Genomic DNA, 17,267 nt, shown 5'->3' on the forward strand with positions numbered 1-17,267 from the left:
GTATGTTATATTCCAGAGCGTTGGGCCGAGTATGGAGCCCTAAGGTACTCCACTGTGACCCCTAATAGATCTCTGCCCGTCTCATAGACCAGAATGTAACTTTTCAGAACCTTGCACAGATAGTCCGGATAGCCTGCACGTCTACGTCTCTAACCACCCAATTGGTACTGTTGAAGGCATTCAGCACTTAGCAGTAGTGATTACCCCTTGTCCTTTGGTTCGATACTTTCTCGCGATCACTGTGTGGATGGCGTCCACCGTCAAGATCCCTTTCCGATATCTGAACTCTCTCTGCGATAGTCCGTTTTCACATACAGCATAGTTTATCAGCTTGTTTGAGGATAAGCCTTTTCAGAAGTTTTCCAAGAGTATCCAGCAGGCATATAGGCCGATACAATGTTGGATCTCTTGGTGACATCTCTGGTTTTGGTAGAAACAACAGCTTCTGAATCTTCCGTCTATCCTGGAAGTAGCCTTCATTCCGGCATTTCTGTAGAACTATTCTGAACATGTCCGGAAACGCCTGGATCGGGGTCTTCAGTGCCATGTTGGATATAGTGTCCGGAATGGGAGCTCGTCGTTGGAGACCGGATTATCAGCAACATTTCCACCATCAGTTTGTCAGCGTAGGTTTCAGCTGGCGTCGTTGGACCTTTGATCTTGGCCATCACGATACGGGGAGTGTTACTCAAAGGGTTTCCGTAATCGGCAGGTACGCGATACGGCTCTACAATAATTGCAGCGTCGCACTTTGTTTCTGTTGGCAACTGCCACAACAGTTGCTGTACAATGTCACAATGATTGAGATTAAGTTCGACTGTCTCCAGCTACATTGGCCTTTCTTCACCTTCTTGTACTCTGGGCATAAGAAGCCTCCCGTCATGTGGACCTTCCCGCCCTCTTTTGTGGGGAGCATGCACTTCGGATACTTTGTGCAGTCTAAAAATGTGTCCCATCTCCCCACATTTTCAGCACAGAGCAGATCTGTCCGGACCTTTACAGTTTGTTGCCTGATGACCAAAACCCAGGCACTTAAATCACCTCTCCGATGAAACGTGTGTAAATTGATTTTTTTTTTATTTATTTCGTTTATTTGATAGGCACAAATGCGTTAGCTTGGCGGTGCCAAATTCTTTTGTTTTTACATTTTGGATATCTTAAAACTAGGAGATTACAATGGTGATATTTTTTTATAAAAGAGAAAAAATTTACAGCTATCTTAAGACTAGAAATAAGATTCTATATACAAGAGAGGGGGCAAAAAAAATATTTTACAGTTATCTTAAAACTAACAATATAGTTTGGTACACAAAAGGGGGAACAAATATTTATGAGAAATTTCACAGATGTTTTAAAACTAGGGATACTATTCTATTTACAAGATGGGGTGTAAATTGGATTTCAAACACCAACCAGACAGAAGTTTTATGTTGCCTGGGGTCACTGAGAGGTTCTCAAGGAATACGAATTTGCTTTTGCGGATAACTTTTCCTGTAAGTTGTTGATCTGGCAGGCAATCTGCAACTGTGGCCGGAGCAGACCAGAGCTAGAAATTGACGCTCGTTTTCACGACAAGCAGTTTATCATACATCTTTAGCTTCCATAGTAGGCCTATCGTCCATGTGTTCATGAAAGAGAGCATTTAAAACTATGCAACCAGGAATCTGCAGCAACCGGTTCAAATGGCACGTTCCCTATGTTGATCGGTGATGTGTGCCTTGCCATGATTTGTCTTTTCACCATTTCCCTGATGGGAAGGATTGGGAAAATGGTGAGGTTAGAGATAAGGAAAATAACGATACAAAGAACATAGTAAATACGGAAGTATTCTTCACTTCCAAGGAAATAAAGAAACTTTTCGATGAGCGAATATATCAACACCCCCGAGGGGATATTGAGAAAACAGAACGACAATACCTCCGAAGAGATACTGTTATTCAAACTCGGCTTAAACCGTTTTAGGTTCGCAAACTTTCGCCGTGACTTTTTGGAAACCATAACTCAGTTTATAACCCTTTTTCGCCAGAAATTCCAGAGAACTGTGCTCGATACTGCAAAAATACAGCTGCATTTTCTCTGCTATCGACTTGGTTCTCAAAACTTCCCAGCAAACTGCCGCGAACCAGAAATTTGGAAACCTTGCCTCATCAAAACATCAGCAAACATTCCTTGGAATCCCACGGAATGTAATGGCATACCTTATTCTAGTGAAGGCTATATGGTTCGATAATGAAACGGAAGTCCCCTGCCTTCTCACTTATCCCCTCCAATTTCTGTTTCATGCAGGTACAGCTTTGTTCATTATCCGGTGAGAACTAGAGATGGTCGGGTTTCAATTTTTTCGAACCCGAACCCGAGCGCATGAAAATTTAAAAACCCGAACCCGACCCGAGCCCGAGAATGAAAATTTTGAAAAATCCGAACCCGACTCGAGAATTTTAAAATTTGATAACCCGAACCCGACCCGAACCCGAAAATTTAATATTTGAGAAACCTGTTCCGAATCCAACTTGCTAATACGGAGAATCAACCAAAGATTTTTAATTCTAGGCACCCGAGCTGGACCCTTTACTCATCTAAGAATAGTAGAATCACTCGAATCTGAAGTAGCACCATACGCATTGAGTTATATCTGCATATGGCAAAACAAATCACTGCCGAGTAGAATCCGCATTTATAATTACTATTATTGAACGTCAAATTTGTAACGTTGTGGGAAACTTATAAATCGTTGATATCTTAACCGGAAATTAAGTTAAATCGGCGGCTAACTCATGGCGAAACAGAAAGCTTAATGGTCACAGTTTCCAACAACCTTGCCCGTCGTACTTAACTAAAAATTTTGATTTTTTATCAGAAACCATTCCTACAAGGCAGTTTCGTATAATTTATTACCTGTATTAAGTTAAGCTATGGCAATTGGCAATTCGTATTCGACAGTTTACATGACGTCACCCACGTTACTGGTTGGAACGGTCAAACCTGTATCGAAGGGTATCAATCATTTTCTGACGTGTTCTTGATGTCCCATCATTAGCGTTAGGACGATCTATGATTCAGTATCTAAGTTATTTTATGCTTCAGATTATACGGTAAGCGCGCCAATAGAGATGCTTCGACATCTCCAATGGAGCTCTCGGAACGACTCCAAACTTTTAAAAATCCGTTAATGGCTTCAACAGAACACACAACAAATTTTGCGATCAATTCGTTAAGTTCGTGGAAATGCATGTATTTTCATGAAGGAATCCGTATCACGCAACAGCTCAGCCCGGGAACAATCTGACAGAAAGTGCTTGTTTCGTATATGTACCACTGATTTGATAGTGGTGCTATTATCCCATTACCATATGAGTGTCATGAACAACGAAATCTGGCGGATGTGAAGCTAGGTTTAGGTCTGATGGAACAAAGCCAGTCTCTAGAAAATAAATATGGCCTAAACTATTTGCTTTAAAAAAAATAATGCGCCCTTTTTAAATTTGGGCCGCCATAATGACTCCAAAGTACCACCAAATTTATGAGCTCAAATCCTTATTTTTCCGTTACAGTTTATTTTAATTTCAAGCAATCTTTATCATAAACCAATTTGATTATTAAACTTCCGTGAAGGCAGGTACAACCTATTTGTTTCATTTGACCAATTTAACAGTGCTTGCTTAAAGTTTGTTTGGGGTACAAATGTACCCCACAAAACCGTTTGCGTTAGTGTTTTGTCATATGTACATAATTCAAAAAAAAATATATTTTTTTAATAGTAAAATATCGATACATAGTAAGCGAGAAACTTGTGTAAAATTGTATAAGTTCCAGCTCTGCCGAATAATCGTATCTGTTATTTGGTATAACAAAGCACTATAGCAAAGTAACTAGATAATGCGTTTGGTTTGGAATCGTAATTTTTGCTTTTGCGGATGAAAGAGTCAAAACACATTCGTGAATATGATTTGTATATAGTATGCAAGACGCGTCATTCGATTCGTTATCTCCTGCAGCCCAGGCTATGGAACATACTTATTTTATATACACGTACAATGCACCGGCTCTACCTGTTCCTTCGACGCCTTCCTGTTTCATCTCCGTTACTGCATATTACTGTATTTTTAACGTTTGTATTGGCGTTTGGTTTTCAAAAAAGCATCGGAATAAATACACTTTTTGACCGGTTTTTGAAAAAAAAAATGGTTCAAAAAGAAATTTAATCTTTACAACGTCGTATAAATGGTCAAAATCGATTTAAAGCTATCGGAGTTATAGCAAAATGAAGAAAAAAGGGAATTTTGACGTTTTTTAAATACTTGTTCTATACAAAATGAAATATTACATAATTAAATAGTTAAAACACGAATATTTTTAAACAGGTTACTTTGCGAATGATTTTAGAATAAAACTATCCAATTTAATTATAAATTTAATGAAAATTTGACATATTAGAGCGATTTTAGTTCTGGGGTACGAATGTACCCCACAAAACCGTTTACGTAGAGAAAAAGTCGCCGCGGCCTAAGTATCGGTTTTAAAGTACCAGTCGAAATTTATATTCCATTATTGAAAGTTGAACCAACATTTTCCGATAAATTCCTGTTGACTTGGTTTATTACTAATTATCATGAAAAATGAATCGCAAAGAGATTTTAGATGTGAAACACGTATTGTTGAATGCTCTTTGATGAATGTTCCTTTAAAAAATTAAATACTTCAGGCAGTTTGCGAATCTGAAGAGACGGAATTTGATGCAAGAATGAAAAAATACAATATTTGAGCACCAGAAAATACGACGAATTCTAGGGATTCAGAGGTGCTAACATTTGGTACGGTTATATGTATCATCCATTCGTATTACGAAGTATAATTCGCTACTACAAAAAAGACTGCGTTTTATGTACAGACGCAAACAGTGTCATGAAATGGATGGGTTGTTTTGTTCAAAACCCGAACCCGACCCGACCCCGATAATTTGTAATTTGAAAAACCCGTACCCGACCCGAGCCCGAAAGTCCAAAATTTCAAAAACCCGTCGGGTTCGAGTCGGGTCCGGGTTTCGGGTCCACAAACCCGAACCCGCGCATCTCTAGTGAGAACCAAACAATACCATACCTTAAACCAAGTTCATTGAAACTGGGGATGAATGAGTTGAGAGGGATTCAAAAGAGACACCCTTGAAGATCTTTTAACAGATCATTCTTCAGCGCTAGTGAAAAGTAACCTTTATCCAACCATGCTTGCACTCGATAAATATTGAATTTCGAAGACTCTATACTATGGGCCGAAACATTGTTCGAGAGAGTAACTATGCGATAGTGCTTTTTTCTTTGATTTTTATCAAATTTTTTACCATTTTTAAGGGATTAGACGGAGGACGCTTCTCGCAACTTACGCGTGCGACTGTATGAGGTGATGATATCTTGGCGCTTACTGTTTCCTCTACTCTCTATGTGATTCAAATGGTGCTTAGAAAAATACGTCCGCAAAAGGACTCCGCGAGAAATCGGTGTCAAAGTTTATTCCAATTATGTAAGCCAATCCAAATCATTATGCAACAAGTCCAAATATAAAATTAGATTCGTAGCAATATCGATGCAATCACCTCAATTGAATGCATCGGACGACGCCAACCACAGATCGGCTCCGCTGATTCCAGTCTCGAGCAATTCAACAATCCTTATTATGCCTGATAAACCTAATCCAAAATCGTCTGTTGATAAGATAGCAACTTTTGAAAATTTGCAGCAAAGCAACCAATTTTGATTAATATTGACGTCACCCAAACCAAACGATTTCTTTATTACCAAACAATCTATTCCTACAAGCATTCTTTATTGACCATTCTTCCTGCAGCTTAATCATTCAAACAACGCGGCAAACGCTGGTTAATGTTACGATCGACTACCGTCATTTGATCTCTGATGACATTCAAACACGCGGTAAATTCTTGTATCAAAGCCGGACGGTTCACCTCCAGTGCATCCAAGTCCGCTTGTGCCTCCGTCCGGGCCGTAGTTTCCCAAAACACCCGCTGGTTCTCGTAGTTTTCCTCCAACCAACGCAGATGACCGGCTGAATCGATGAAGGAATTGTGGCTCGCGAACGTGAACAACGTGTACTCAGCGGCCGCCGTCGAGATACGCTGAAGAACATTGCCCAGTTGACGGAACTCATCCGCCAGGCTTTCCTTGATGTTGATCTTGTAGGCAGCGCACGAACTCATTTCACCAGCCGCACGAATACGCTCGGCCACGATTTCCTCCGTCAGTCCCAGCAGGCAATCTTCGACGGCATTCGGATACAGAATAAACTCCGCTATCAGGGCCCGGGTATCGTCGAAGAAGTGCTCGACATCATTCCACATCTGAGCCAACAGTTTCTGGGAAGCTTCGTTCAACATCTTCAGCTCGGCACGGGTCAGCGTACGAGTGAGCTTAACAAATTCGTCCTTCTCTGTATGCAGCGCGTCAAAAAGGAGGCGGAACTCTTCGGAACGAGTGGCCAGCTCGGTCATCGGAACGGCCAAGACCTGGCGGGCGAAGAAAGAGTTAATTCAGCTAGATAGAGAGAGAGAGCGTTACGCTAATTCTACGCGTACTCACCGTAGCCAGTCCACACAGGACAACGAAAAGTGTGAGCTTCATGCTTGTATCCACTTAGATTCAACTCTCGAATGAAGTTCACGGTTGTTCGGTACTGACTCTTAAATAATCTCAGCTCTCGCGCAGGAAGGACCCCCGCTGCCGCGGTGATATAATACAATCGAAGTAAGCTGGGCACTACGTCGCAGATTAGATTAGCGGGTAGTTAGGCGCCTGTGTCTATCCCGGACACCGGTCGAGATAACACGGAATCGGGTACAGTCGGAGGGACTGCAGGTTTATTTCTTTCCCTTTCAATCAAAATCGCGAAAACAACTTTTTTGTCTCATAATGTAGTTTCTTTCCTTCACTTCTGACCGCTAGTCTTTCCACCTTATGTCGCTTTACTGTAGTCTCGACGTCATCGTCTATGATGGTTCCCTAGCACTCCAATAAGCATAAATTTGATCTAGCTATGGAGATGCGTTTCAAGTTCCTTTCATCAGAATCCAACACTAACTTAGTGACAGGACTAAGCTAGGGACGGATTGACACTAGCTACAAAAACGAAAACGCTACTTGTGTGCCTTGGCAAATAGCTAGTCATACGTGATGTCCCGCTAGACTAGAAGTTTACTTAAAACTGATGAGACCGGTGAAAACGAAACATGGTTCAATTTAGCAAGCCCAGTGTAAGAAGTCCTGTCACTAAGTTAGTGTCTCATTCTGATGACAAAAAATCGAAGCGCATCTCCATAGTTTAGTAATAGGTTTCGTGCCCTACACGTGCAAACGTTGTTTCAACCAATTTTCTCCTTAGGGAGGCGCAACATTGGTCATCATCCAAAATGTTTTTCATGGGGAAAAACATCATCAAAATAGGATATTTTACCCAATTTTTTTCTAAGAATCGAAAGTCCACAGTGACCAGAAGAAGAAAGTACTGCTAATACCCTAACCTTTCATCTGAGATGTGAATCCATTGACTTATTTGGACATGATGTCATTTTGGGTCGCCACAAAATACATAGTAGGCGATACTGTATATAATTGTTCAACTTAGTCCATTGAATGTATTGTGACGCTTTCTCCGAAATTTGTTGCATCCGTCACGTATTTCTTATGTATTGCAACACTTTCAGCATGAAACGTTGCATCATTCAGACAGTATCAATTCTTGCACCATGATTAAATTAGATTCAAGTCGCCGTACGCTTTCGACACAAACTAAAAGTTTACCAAGTTTCAAATTCGAAAAACAACCATTTATTCCTAAAACGAAACTTAACAATCCGCTAGTCGTTCGGTAATATCCTGATTAATCGCGGCCATCTCCTCCGGGATATGGCGCAAACAGCCGGAGAATTCCTCTATCAAAGCCGGACGGTTCACCTCCAGTGCATCCAAGTCCGCCTGTGCCTCCGTCCGAGCCGTAGTCTCCCAAAACACCCGCTGATTCTCGTAGTTTTCCTCCAACCAACGCAGATGACCGGCCGAATCGATGAAGGAATTGTGGCTCGCGAACGTAAACAGCGTGTACTCGGCGGCCGCTGTTGAGATACGCTGCAGAACATTGCCCAGTTGGCGGAACTCATCCGCCAGGCCTTCTTTGATTTCGATCTTATAAGCAGCACAAGCACTCATCTCTCCAGCGGCACGGGTCTGCTCAGTCACGATTTCCTCCCTTAATCCTAGTAGGCATTCCGCGGTGGCGTTCGAACTACCTGGCAACATCTCATCTATGCTCGCTTGAGTGTCGTCAAAGTGATGCACAATAGTACTCCACATTTCAGCAATCAACTTCTGCGATGCCTGGTTTAACATGCGGAGCTCGTACATGGTCAAAACTCTGGTAAGATCGACAAATTCGTCTTTTTCGGCATGCAACTCATCAAACCGAATGCGAAATTCTTCACTGCGTTCGCTTAACTCGACCATCGAAACGCGTCGTGGTGGTTCGCGAAGTTCCACGGCCTATCAGGAAATTAATTCCGTTAACGCAGCAACCCTTGTTTTTTTTAAATAAGGTACACTCACCGTTACCAACCCACACAAAACAGTAAAAATTAGCCACTTCATGTTTGTGTTCATCTGCACTTTAAACTCTCAACTGAATTTACCGGCTTATCCAATCTTCCTTAAATAATACCACCCACCCCCACAACAGCAGGATCCCCACCTCAAGGTATTGTGATATTATACAACCGTTCACTCAATACGTTCCACGATTAGATTAACTTTGCAAATAGTGTTTGCGCAGGTTGAAAATATCTATATCTTTTATTAGCATATCAACCAAGATTACAGTCGTCTGCGTCTACGCGCACTGTAACGCCTCCTCAATCAGCTGTTCCATATTGAAGATATAGCTCCGAGCGATCTCATCGATCTGCGGCCATATGCCACGGCGAAGCTCGTTGACCACATCCTGGAACGCTTCCACCTCGTGGTCCAGCGTAGCAACCACCCGGTCCACAGCGTCCGCATTTTGCATATAGAGAAACGCTAAATCCGCCAGCGTTTCCTGAATGTGAATCAGCGCATTATCCCGTCCTAATTTATCCAGTACCGCATACTGGAAGAAGGTCGAATTAACCTGAATCTGATCCACGATCGGATAGAACATCACACGGGACACGGTCGCCATTTCACCGTAGATCTTTTCCGAAACTATGCTCAGATCCCGTGCCGCTTGCGTTGCCCGCCGGATCGCTTCATCGTTCGCCGCAACGATGCACGGATTCTGCGTGTCACCGATCTGCAGGGCATGCTCCAAAATTTCCTCCTTGGCGTGCTGTTTCATATGCTGGATGTCGGTGATGGCAAAGGCGTAACGCGAGATGAACTGAGCATTCAAATTCTTCAATCGTACCGAGTGCTGCATTCGGTAGATTCGCAGCTTGTAGTCGATGTCGTAGTGCAGCTTGTTGAACAGACGATCGAACTCGATCAATACTTCGGTGTCCTCGGACAGCGAGCCAGCGGCAGTGGAGGAACTTTTTCCCACCGGGCTGGACAGGGCGAGCTGAAAGAGGGAGGGTGGATTAAAAGTTGTAGTTTTGGTGGCAACTGATTGGTACATCGGTTCATTCATCAAGTTTAAGCAAAACACGAAGTTTACTCCAGGGAGTTTGTCGGAGTAACTATAAAAAACGATTACCACATTTTTTTCAGAAGACATAGACAGACTGTATATGTTTATACAGTCTGTCTATGTCTTCTGAAAAAAAATTTCAAAGTGAAGTTGAAGCCTTTTTCCTTCACTTAGATATAAACGAATTTGATAATCTTCATTATGCAACATGCAAAAGAAATACGCATTGTAGTGTTTGAGTGATTTGTCGTCTATGTATGGTGCATTTTGAGTCTCAAAAAACCTATTGTTTCTAACTTGGAATGTTTTGAATAGGTACTTCCATTTCTGGAATGGCTTCGATTCGTTCAATAATCGCACAATTCAACGTAACCCACCTGGCCACAGGCCAACAAAGCCAGAACAATTAGTTTCATGATGTTGTTTCACAGTTCCTTAACTTCAACTAAATCACTCCACTCTTTAACAAACGTGTCCACTCGTCACCAGTTCCGGACAACTAATGGTCACCCCATCCGGTCTTTCGGTCGAGGTATCTTCAGCCAACAGACTATCACTTAAAGTATTTTGTCGATTTGAGGGTACCCGATGCGCATCACCATAAAGCAATCAAACTTTTGTAATGTCCGCCGCACTGAATCACCCCCTACAAAATTCTATTATTCAAAAGATAAGTAATTGATTGGTTACTATTATTGTACGTAGTCCCTAACACGTAAACTGCTTATCGGCGCTAAGCTCTAATCTTCGATTTACGTCTTTTCATTACACTTTCAGATGGTCACACGCTGGTAGAATCGATAGCGATTTTGCATTATCTGGAGGAGACGCGCCCGCAGCGTCCCTTGCTGCCACAGGATGTGCTAAAACGAGCAAAGGTTCGCGAGATAATCGAGGTACTCACTGTTAATCGTACGCTTGCAGCTACCAGATTTAAACTGTTATTATTTTCGTTTTCAGGTGATCGCATCCGGCGTCCAGCCGCTCCAAAACTTGATCGTGCTGATTCACGTCGGTGAAGAGAAGAAGAAAGAATGGGCCCAGCACTGGATCACGCGAGGTTTTCGTGCCATCGAGAAGCTACTGTCGACATCGGCCGGTAAGTTCTGCGTCGGCGATGAAATCACTCTGGCCGATTGCTGCCTAGTACCACAGGTGTTCAACGCACGTCGCTTCCACGTGGATCTCCGTCCGTATCCCATCATTCTTCGCATCGATCGGGAGCTGGAGGGACATCCGGCGTTCCGTGCGGCGCATCCCTCAAATCAACCCGACTGCCCACCGGAAGCGGCCAAGTAAGGTAAGCAGGAGCAGGAGCTCCGATTTTACCCGCCAATCAGATTTTGTATGATGAACAGTAGATTTTCGCATTTGCCTAGTCGAGTCGTAATGTTCAAAGTTTTACAGTTTACAGATAGTATCAGAGGACGGCACTTTGCCTGACATCAAAGCAGATTATTTACATGATTTTAGGAGAAATAGAGATTGCTTACGGAGCATTTTAAACCAACAGATTTAGCTACAAAATAACAGTAATACCGCACTCGAATACTACGCAAGATGCACGCAGACCTTTTCAGAAAAGCGCTGCTAACTTTTTATTTCTCATTCGCCTAAGACAAGATGACTAATCAGATCGATCATCTATAAAAATTACGATTTTATTGCATTTACAAGATATTACCGTATTATTCAAGCATCAAAAGTGAGAGTTTGTGTCTACTATCTAACAATTTGTATTTGACTATTTTTGTGTTGCTCATCAGTTTGAAAAAAACGTGTTAGCTTTTTATCGTCGTTTAGGTTTTATTCTTTCTTCTATGTCTATTTGAATACTATTCAGAAAGCAAACGAACTACACATGTAACATGTAATTGTGATTCTCTAATAAGGATGTGTGTTAATTCTTCGAAAGCCTGGAAAAAAATCAAGATTTGTTTTGCCTTACGCATTGTAGAAAATGCACGCAAGTTTGCATTCAACGACGCTGCTTATACGTGCATGTCGATGAGAAGATTTGTTATGAAATGATACCAGAAATAATGATAAGAATTTTTACCAATCGTGAATAAGTGGTAGGGTGATTGTTTCTAGTTTAGGACGTTTGAGAAACTGAACGATTACCCTTATATCACAAATTAGTAACTTTTTATCAATGTTCTTGCAAAATACTCAAAACTGAATAATCGTTGATCAAAATTCTAAATTGTATTTAGAAATTGTTATCTCTATCTCAGGTATTTCTTGCATTATTCTGTATACTATTGTTTGATCAAAACAGAGTACTTTTTTACAGCATTTTACTCGTTCGACAACATTTAAGTTAACAGTTAGTTTTTTTCAGCAAGCAAATTCTATATTTGAATATATCACAATCGATAAAGGTATCTTGTTTCTTTTCAGGATGTTGCGCGCAGTAAGAAACAATTGGGGATGTATCAGCGTGGTTTTCATCAGTTGAAAACACAGTTGGATTTAGGTAGACCATAAAAATATTCCATAGCGACAATATCACAAGTTCAGCAGAGACATCTATACCAGATAGCAAATAGGATTGGATGAATTGCATTTGAAAGAACGCAGGAAGCACGCGACGGTGAAATGGAATTGAATTGTAGTCCTTCTCATAACCGAATAATCACTCTTGCAAAAGAAGAGGTTCTATAATTGGGTGAGTTTCAATAACTCGACAACTGCAATCTAAAATATCATGAAAAATTCGTTAATTGTATCGTATCAGAGCACAAATCCATATATAATCGATTTTGGTACATTTTTAGGTGTAGATCATCCATGATTTCTAAAAACAATGCAATAGCTGGAAATTGAATGCCGAAGCAGCCAAGACTGAGACCAAATCTTCAGAGTAAAATTTGAAAATCCTCATTGCTAGTAAGCTCTGTACTTGTCACTTTGACAGTGTTGCAATCACGGAAGGGTTGGCTGGATTTATCAACGGAAATGGCGAAAAATTCCTTTGGTAGCTAAAATGGAACTAGTAAAACCGGCATTCAATGGTGAGACACTATAAATAATAATAAAATTCATTAATCGTCGGGGTAGTCACTTTCCTGCACTCCACTCAAATGTTCATCTAAGTGTTCCACTGTTCGGTCACCTCACAATCGTCGGTTTAAACACTTCCATTCTTATTCAGATGTGTTGAATTTCTGTTAGAACTTTCGCGTTTTATGTCATCGATTCTAACTCGTCACACTGCTCCGGCTGGTGGCGCTTTTTCTCCCAGAAGTGTTGAGTTCAAGGCCTGTATCATTGCAGACTGTTGGGTAGTTTCACGCAGTCCTCACTGTGATTTCAGCACCTGCTGATATTCCTCGTAAAAACCATTCGTTCTACATAATAACGTTTTCGTAATATCCCAGCAATCTTCGAGAATGACTTCGTCAAGCTGGCAGTGCACTTTAATTATATTGCGCATAGCTGGCGACGACATCAGGCTGGTTTAGTCGCGTGAAATTGTGCCGTAGGTAGTGTCTCGATAGGGTATGATGTTCGATTTGTGATACCGTTTGGTTTAGAGACCTCCAGGCGTTTGGTTTAGAGACCTCCAGGCGTACCGATGCCCACATCGATTTGCTGGAAGAATGGTTTTAGAGGTGGCAAAGCCGAAGCCCGTTATCATTCATCAGTCGATATGAGCTGAAACTTCAATTCACCGGTGTGCATGTTACCTGATCATCCTTATGATATTATTTAGTCACAAAGCTTTTGGACTCTCCTCAAGTAATTAGTAAAACTTGATTTGCACTTGTGTATGCTTCAAAAATTTTATTGTTACTCGGGATCATAATTATTCCAAAAATAGTTATGTAATTCAAACTGTTATCTCGAGAAAAACACTACAAAATATTGTTTTCTTTGGCAAAAAGATTGAGATATATACTCAATAATAATCCGCACTAGAAAATTTCGTTACTGCACTCATAAACCTATACTATGACCCTATTTCTCAAATTCATAGATTAGAATAAGAGTAATTAATGAATAAATGTTTTTCTTCGTCTGACAAAAATAGCAATTCGTTTAGCATGAAGGATGTTTTTATCATTAAAAGTATCTATCCTTTTGCTCGCCAGAGCCAAAAAACGCCACATTTTTTATTTATGCCAAATATTCGATAACCAATAACAATATCCGAAAAGAACCATCCCACGTTACAACTCGGTGTAAGTAAATAAAATATTGATTCTGATCTGACCAGTAAAATTGAAAACATTCATAATTGGGCGCTCGTTCTTCGAACAAATTAGCCAAAATGTTACTCCACCGAGGTAGGCAACAAGCTTGACTCCTTCGAAAGGTAACTCCGATAATAAATGAACAAGGCCACCAGGTTATCAAACGATAAGCTGATTCTATGCTGATTGCTTTCACATTTCGGTTTTGACTGCTGCCGGTTTTGCAACTCAGTCCAGTCAGTGTCAGTCCTCGGTCAAGATGTCTAACAATCCAGATCTACTATCGGTCGACGATTCAAAGCCAATACTGTATTCATTCTATCGAAGTTCCTGTGCATGGCGGGTGCGGGCAGCGCTCAACCTAAAAGAAATCGCATACGATATTAGGCCGGTCAGTTTGAGTGGTGAGCAGGACGGCAATGAGTTTCGTCAGGTTAATCCGATGGGCCGTGTTCCGGCGCTGCTTATCGGTAAGTGAATATTTTCCTATATTGCTATCAACGAATTAGATAATGTTGATGATACCATTCCAAGATAAGACCAGCACGACATTTTAATGTACAGAAAATCACACCACGCAATAGAAATAATTTGATTATCACTTCACTTAATTTGGCTTACAGATGGCCACACGATAATAGAATCAATAGCAATTTTGCATTATTTGGAAGAAACCCGACCGCAGCATCCCTTGCTACCGCAAGATCCGCTAAAACGCGCAAAAGTTCGCGAGATAGTCGAGGTATAACAGGTTTGTGTTTGTTTTTGTGATTGTCTTAATAACGCAATGTTCATTGTATTTTTTAGATAATCACGTCCGGCATCCAGCCGCTTCAGAACAATGGCGTTCTAGACCGGGTCGGTTCAGAAAAGCAGCAAGAATGGGCCCAGCACTGGATCAACCGTGGTTTCGCAGCCATCGAAAAGCTCCTGTCCTTGTCGGCCGGTAAGTTCTGCGTTGGAGATGAAATCACTCTGGCCGATTGTTGTCTAGTGCCACAGGTGTTCAATGCACGACGCTTCGGCATGGATCTTAGCGCGTATCCTATTATCGTTCGAATCGATCAGGAGCTGAACGAGCATCCGGCTTTCCGTGACACTCATCCTTCGAAACAACCGGACTGTCCACCGGAGGAGATCAACTGAGGTCAAGCCTGAATAACCAAGCTATTTTGTTCAATCGAAATGAAACCCAAATTTCTAAATTTTGACGGTTTTTCGGTAAAAATTATAAAAAAAAACTTTTTGTTTATGTTCTGGTTTTTGTTAAGAGGTTCTGTTAATTTTTCTTATTTTTACCGAAAAACCAATCGAAAACCGCGGTGTTATAAAATCAATATTCGATAATCTAAATTTGTTTGATTCTTTGAAAGCCTATTTGAACATTCTTGAAGTGTAGCAGATTTCATCATCTTATCATAATTTAGTTGGTTTCAGGATTGCACACAAGCTTGCTTGCAAAACGAACATTCCGAACTGACCACCAGATGCCGCGTCAGATAGTATTTGCAACCAATCAGGGGAAAGCTCTTCGGAAAACATGCCTCCTTACTTTTAAGCACCTTCGTAGAGCAGTGCCGCAATGTGGTGCGTGTTTTTAACCAGTAAACAATCAATATTCATAAAAAAACAATGCTGACGCGAATCGTTCCTCTGCCGAGTTCGTGTCGAGCCTCATAGCAGTAGCTGCCGGTTAATCAACATGTTAGTTCTAAACTCCGTCTGTTTCACTGTCTGTGGCAAGGTTGGAAAGATATTAACATACCAATGAGAAATTTTTTAGTCGCCGGGCACGTTCGTGCTTTGCGTTCTAGAGAGTCTATAATATCCGCAAGCAGCTGATCCAATGTCAAGGTTGTAGCGTGCAAAAGATTACTACTTGTTGCTTTCGGTAATTATGATACACGTATGTACGTTGTTATTTTAAGTGTGAAGTACTGTTAATGCGTCCTTCCTAGCGGTTGCAGAAGGTAACGGATTTTTGAAGGCATGTAGCCGTTGATCTGAAGGATAGATAATCTATACTATTTAGATTCAAATTCCAGACAATCTTGATGAATATTGAGATTGGGATATATTTTAAACTTTCCATAAATTTTGAAAATATGTCAAAGTGTACTCCCAAAATCCTCCAATAACTACTAAATTGCATTTGTTTCTGTACAATAAATCAACTGAAAGGTCCGTTTTCAGACAATTTTAATTACTACATCGCAGCAATAATAATAACAACAAAATCAAAGTTATTTTTGAGCAAAAACGGTAAACACAACAGAAAAATGCTTGTCATATGGATCACATTTTTCCAGCCTACTTGCACTCTAAAAAACGATTTGAAGGATGTTAATGGATCGTGTTGAACTACAATACACAATTACATTTTTTGCTTGCGATCAGCTTTCTATATTCAATAATTTGCATGGCCACCGAGCATAAGTTGATGGTTCATTCATTAAGCATACTTTGTATAAACCACTCATAATAATTTCAGCAAACAGCAAATTAATTGATTCCCCTTGAATTCTAATTAGCTTATGCCTATAAAATTCTCCGAAAGTAGATATATAGACTAAAAAAAACATTTTTGGATATCGCTCTATCTTTTCATCAGCATTGATCCTAAACCATTCGAAAGAGAAAGCCTACATCGAGAATCGACCGACCTACAAAATATAATTAACACGTGGCAGCTTTCCAATAAATACCTACCGAACTTCCGTTCTGGTTGTTATACGGAAAAGTCAACGAAAAGTGGCGGGCGAATGTTCGTTTGGCTTTCATAGGAAAACACAAGCACAAGGCTGAGCACGAATTAGAAATTTGAGTAATTTTTCAATGTTTTTTACGGTTTTAGTGAAAACCCTGATAATCATATTATCAAATAACGCTCGAAATTTATGGACTGTTAAAAATATAAACGGTTCTACACTGAAAAAAATTCATGCTGAACTTTTTTTAACTGCAGGGAAAAGTAGCAATAATTCAGGTTCGTCTCTTAGCTCAACTATGATTTTAAAATAGGAGCAGTCGCCAAAAGAAACGATTGTCAATGACTTGAAACAAAGAAGATTGGATAGGTTCATTTCAGAGACACAAACCAACGCGTTTAATAAAATTTATTGCACATTTATTTCCAGTGCTCACCAGCGGGGAATGAAACAGGTCCGATCGGTTTGGAATTCTATTTTAACGGGGGCGAGTTGACCTTCACAGAAACGGCGCGAATATATTCACCACCTGTGCCGCAACTCGTGTACTGATTACCGCACATTGATGTTTGCACATTTTAAACGGATCGACGTAGGCGGTGCTTGTATGTGGCGGGCGAGGCTCACCCTGTCACCGATGTACCGACCGATATGTGCAATGTGCCATACTACATATCGTTGTCGAAATATGCCGAATTTT

The 17,267-nt window shown here is 40.8% G+C and overlaps 4 protein-coding genes across 5 annotated transcripts in view; 2 read left to right on the plus strand and 2 right to left on the minus strand.

The window, feature by feature from the left end:
- Positions 1 to 11,546, plus strand: part of LOC131676605 (probable maleylacetoacetate isomerase 2) — a 57,471-nt gene extending 45,925 nt beyond the window's left edge. Inside the window, exons 3-4 of one of the 2 annotated variants that reach the window (XM_058955751.1) lie at positions 10,438 to 10,556; positions 10,621 to 11,545. In XM_058955751.1, the coding sequence (XP_058811734.1) occupies positions 10,438 to 10,556; positions 10,621 to 10,959 (458 nt within the window). In that variant the 3' untranslated portion in view covers positions 10,960 to 11,545. Of the gene's footprint in view, positions 1 to 10,437; positions 10,557 to 10,620 lie in introns of both variants that reach the window. The other variant, XM_058955750.1, reaches the window with a different exon arrangement.
- LOC131676603 (uncharacterized) lies at positions 5,797 to 6,707 on the minus strand. Its single transcript, XM_058955749.1, has 2 exons — positions 6,588 to 6,707; positions 5,797 to 6,514 (listed from the first exon to the last, which is right to left on the minus strand). Exons 1-2 carry the CDS (start codon positions 6,627 to 6,629, stop codon positions 5,840 to 5,842), a joined length of 717 nt encoding a protein of 238 aa, XP_058811732.1. The 5' UTR covers positions 6,630 to 6,707; the 3' UTR covers positions 5,797 to 5,839.
- LOC131676601 (uncharacterized) lies at positions 8,800 to 10,178 on the minus strand. The gene is made up of 2 exons (XM_058955747.1): positions 10,038 to 10,178; positions 8,800 to 9,591 (listed from the first exon to the last, which is right to left on the minus strand). The coding sequence occupies exons 1-2, from the start codon at positions 10,074 to 10,076 to the stop codon at positions 8,884 to 8,886; spliced, it is 747 nt and encodes a 248-aa protein (XP_058811730.1). The 5' UTR covers positions 10,077 to 10,178; the 3' UTR covers positions 8,800 to 8,883.
- A 2,171-nt stretch (positions 11,547 to 13,717) lies between the features above and the next one.
- On the plus strand, positions 13,718 to 15,111 carry LOC131676240 (probable maleylacetoacetate isomerase 2). Its single transcript, XM_058955361.1, has 3 exons — positions 13,718 to 14,329; positions 14,483 to 14,601; positions 14,667 to 15,111. The coding sequence occupies exons 1-3, from the start codon at positions 14,119 to 14,121 to the stop codon at positions 15,003 to 15,005; spliced, it is 669 nt and encodes a 222-aa protein (XP_058811344.1). The 5' UTR covers positions 13,718 to 14,118; the 3' UTR covers positions 15,006 to 15,111.
- The last annotated feature ends 2,156 nt before the right edge of the window (positions 15,112 to 17,267 follow it).

This window comes from Topomyia yanbarensis, chromosome 1, assembly GCF_030247195.1.
Source record: "Topomyia yanbarensis strain Yona2022 chromosome 1, ASM3024719v1, whole genome shotgun sequence".
Classification (NCBI taxonomy): Eukaryota; Metazoa; Arthropoda; class Insecta; order Diptera; family Culicidae; genus Topomyia; species Topomyia yanbarensis.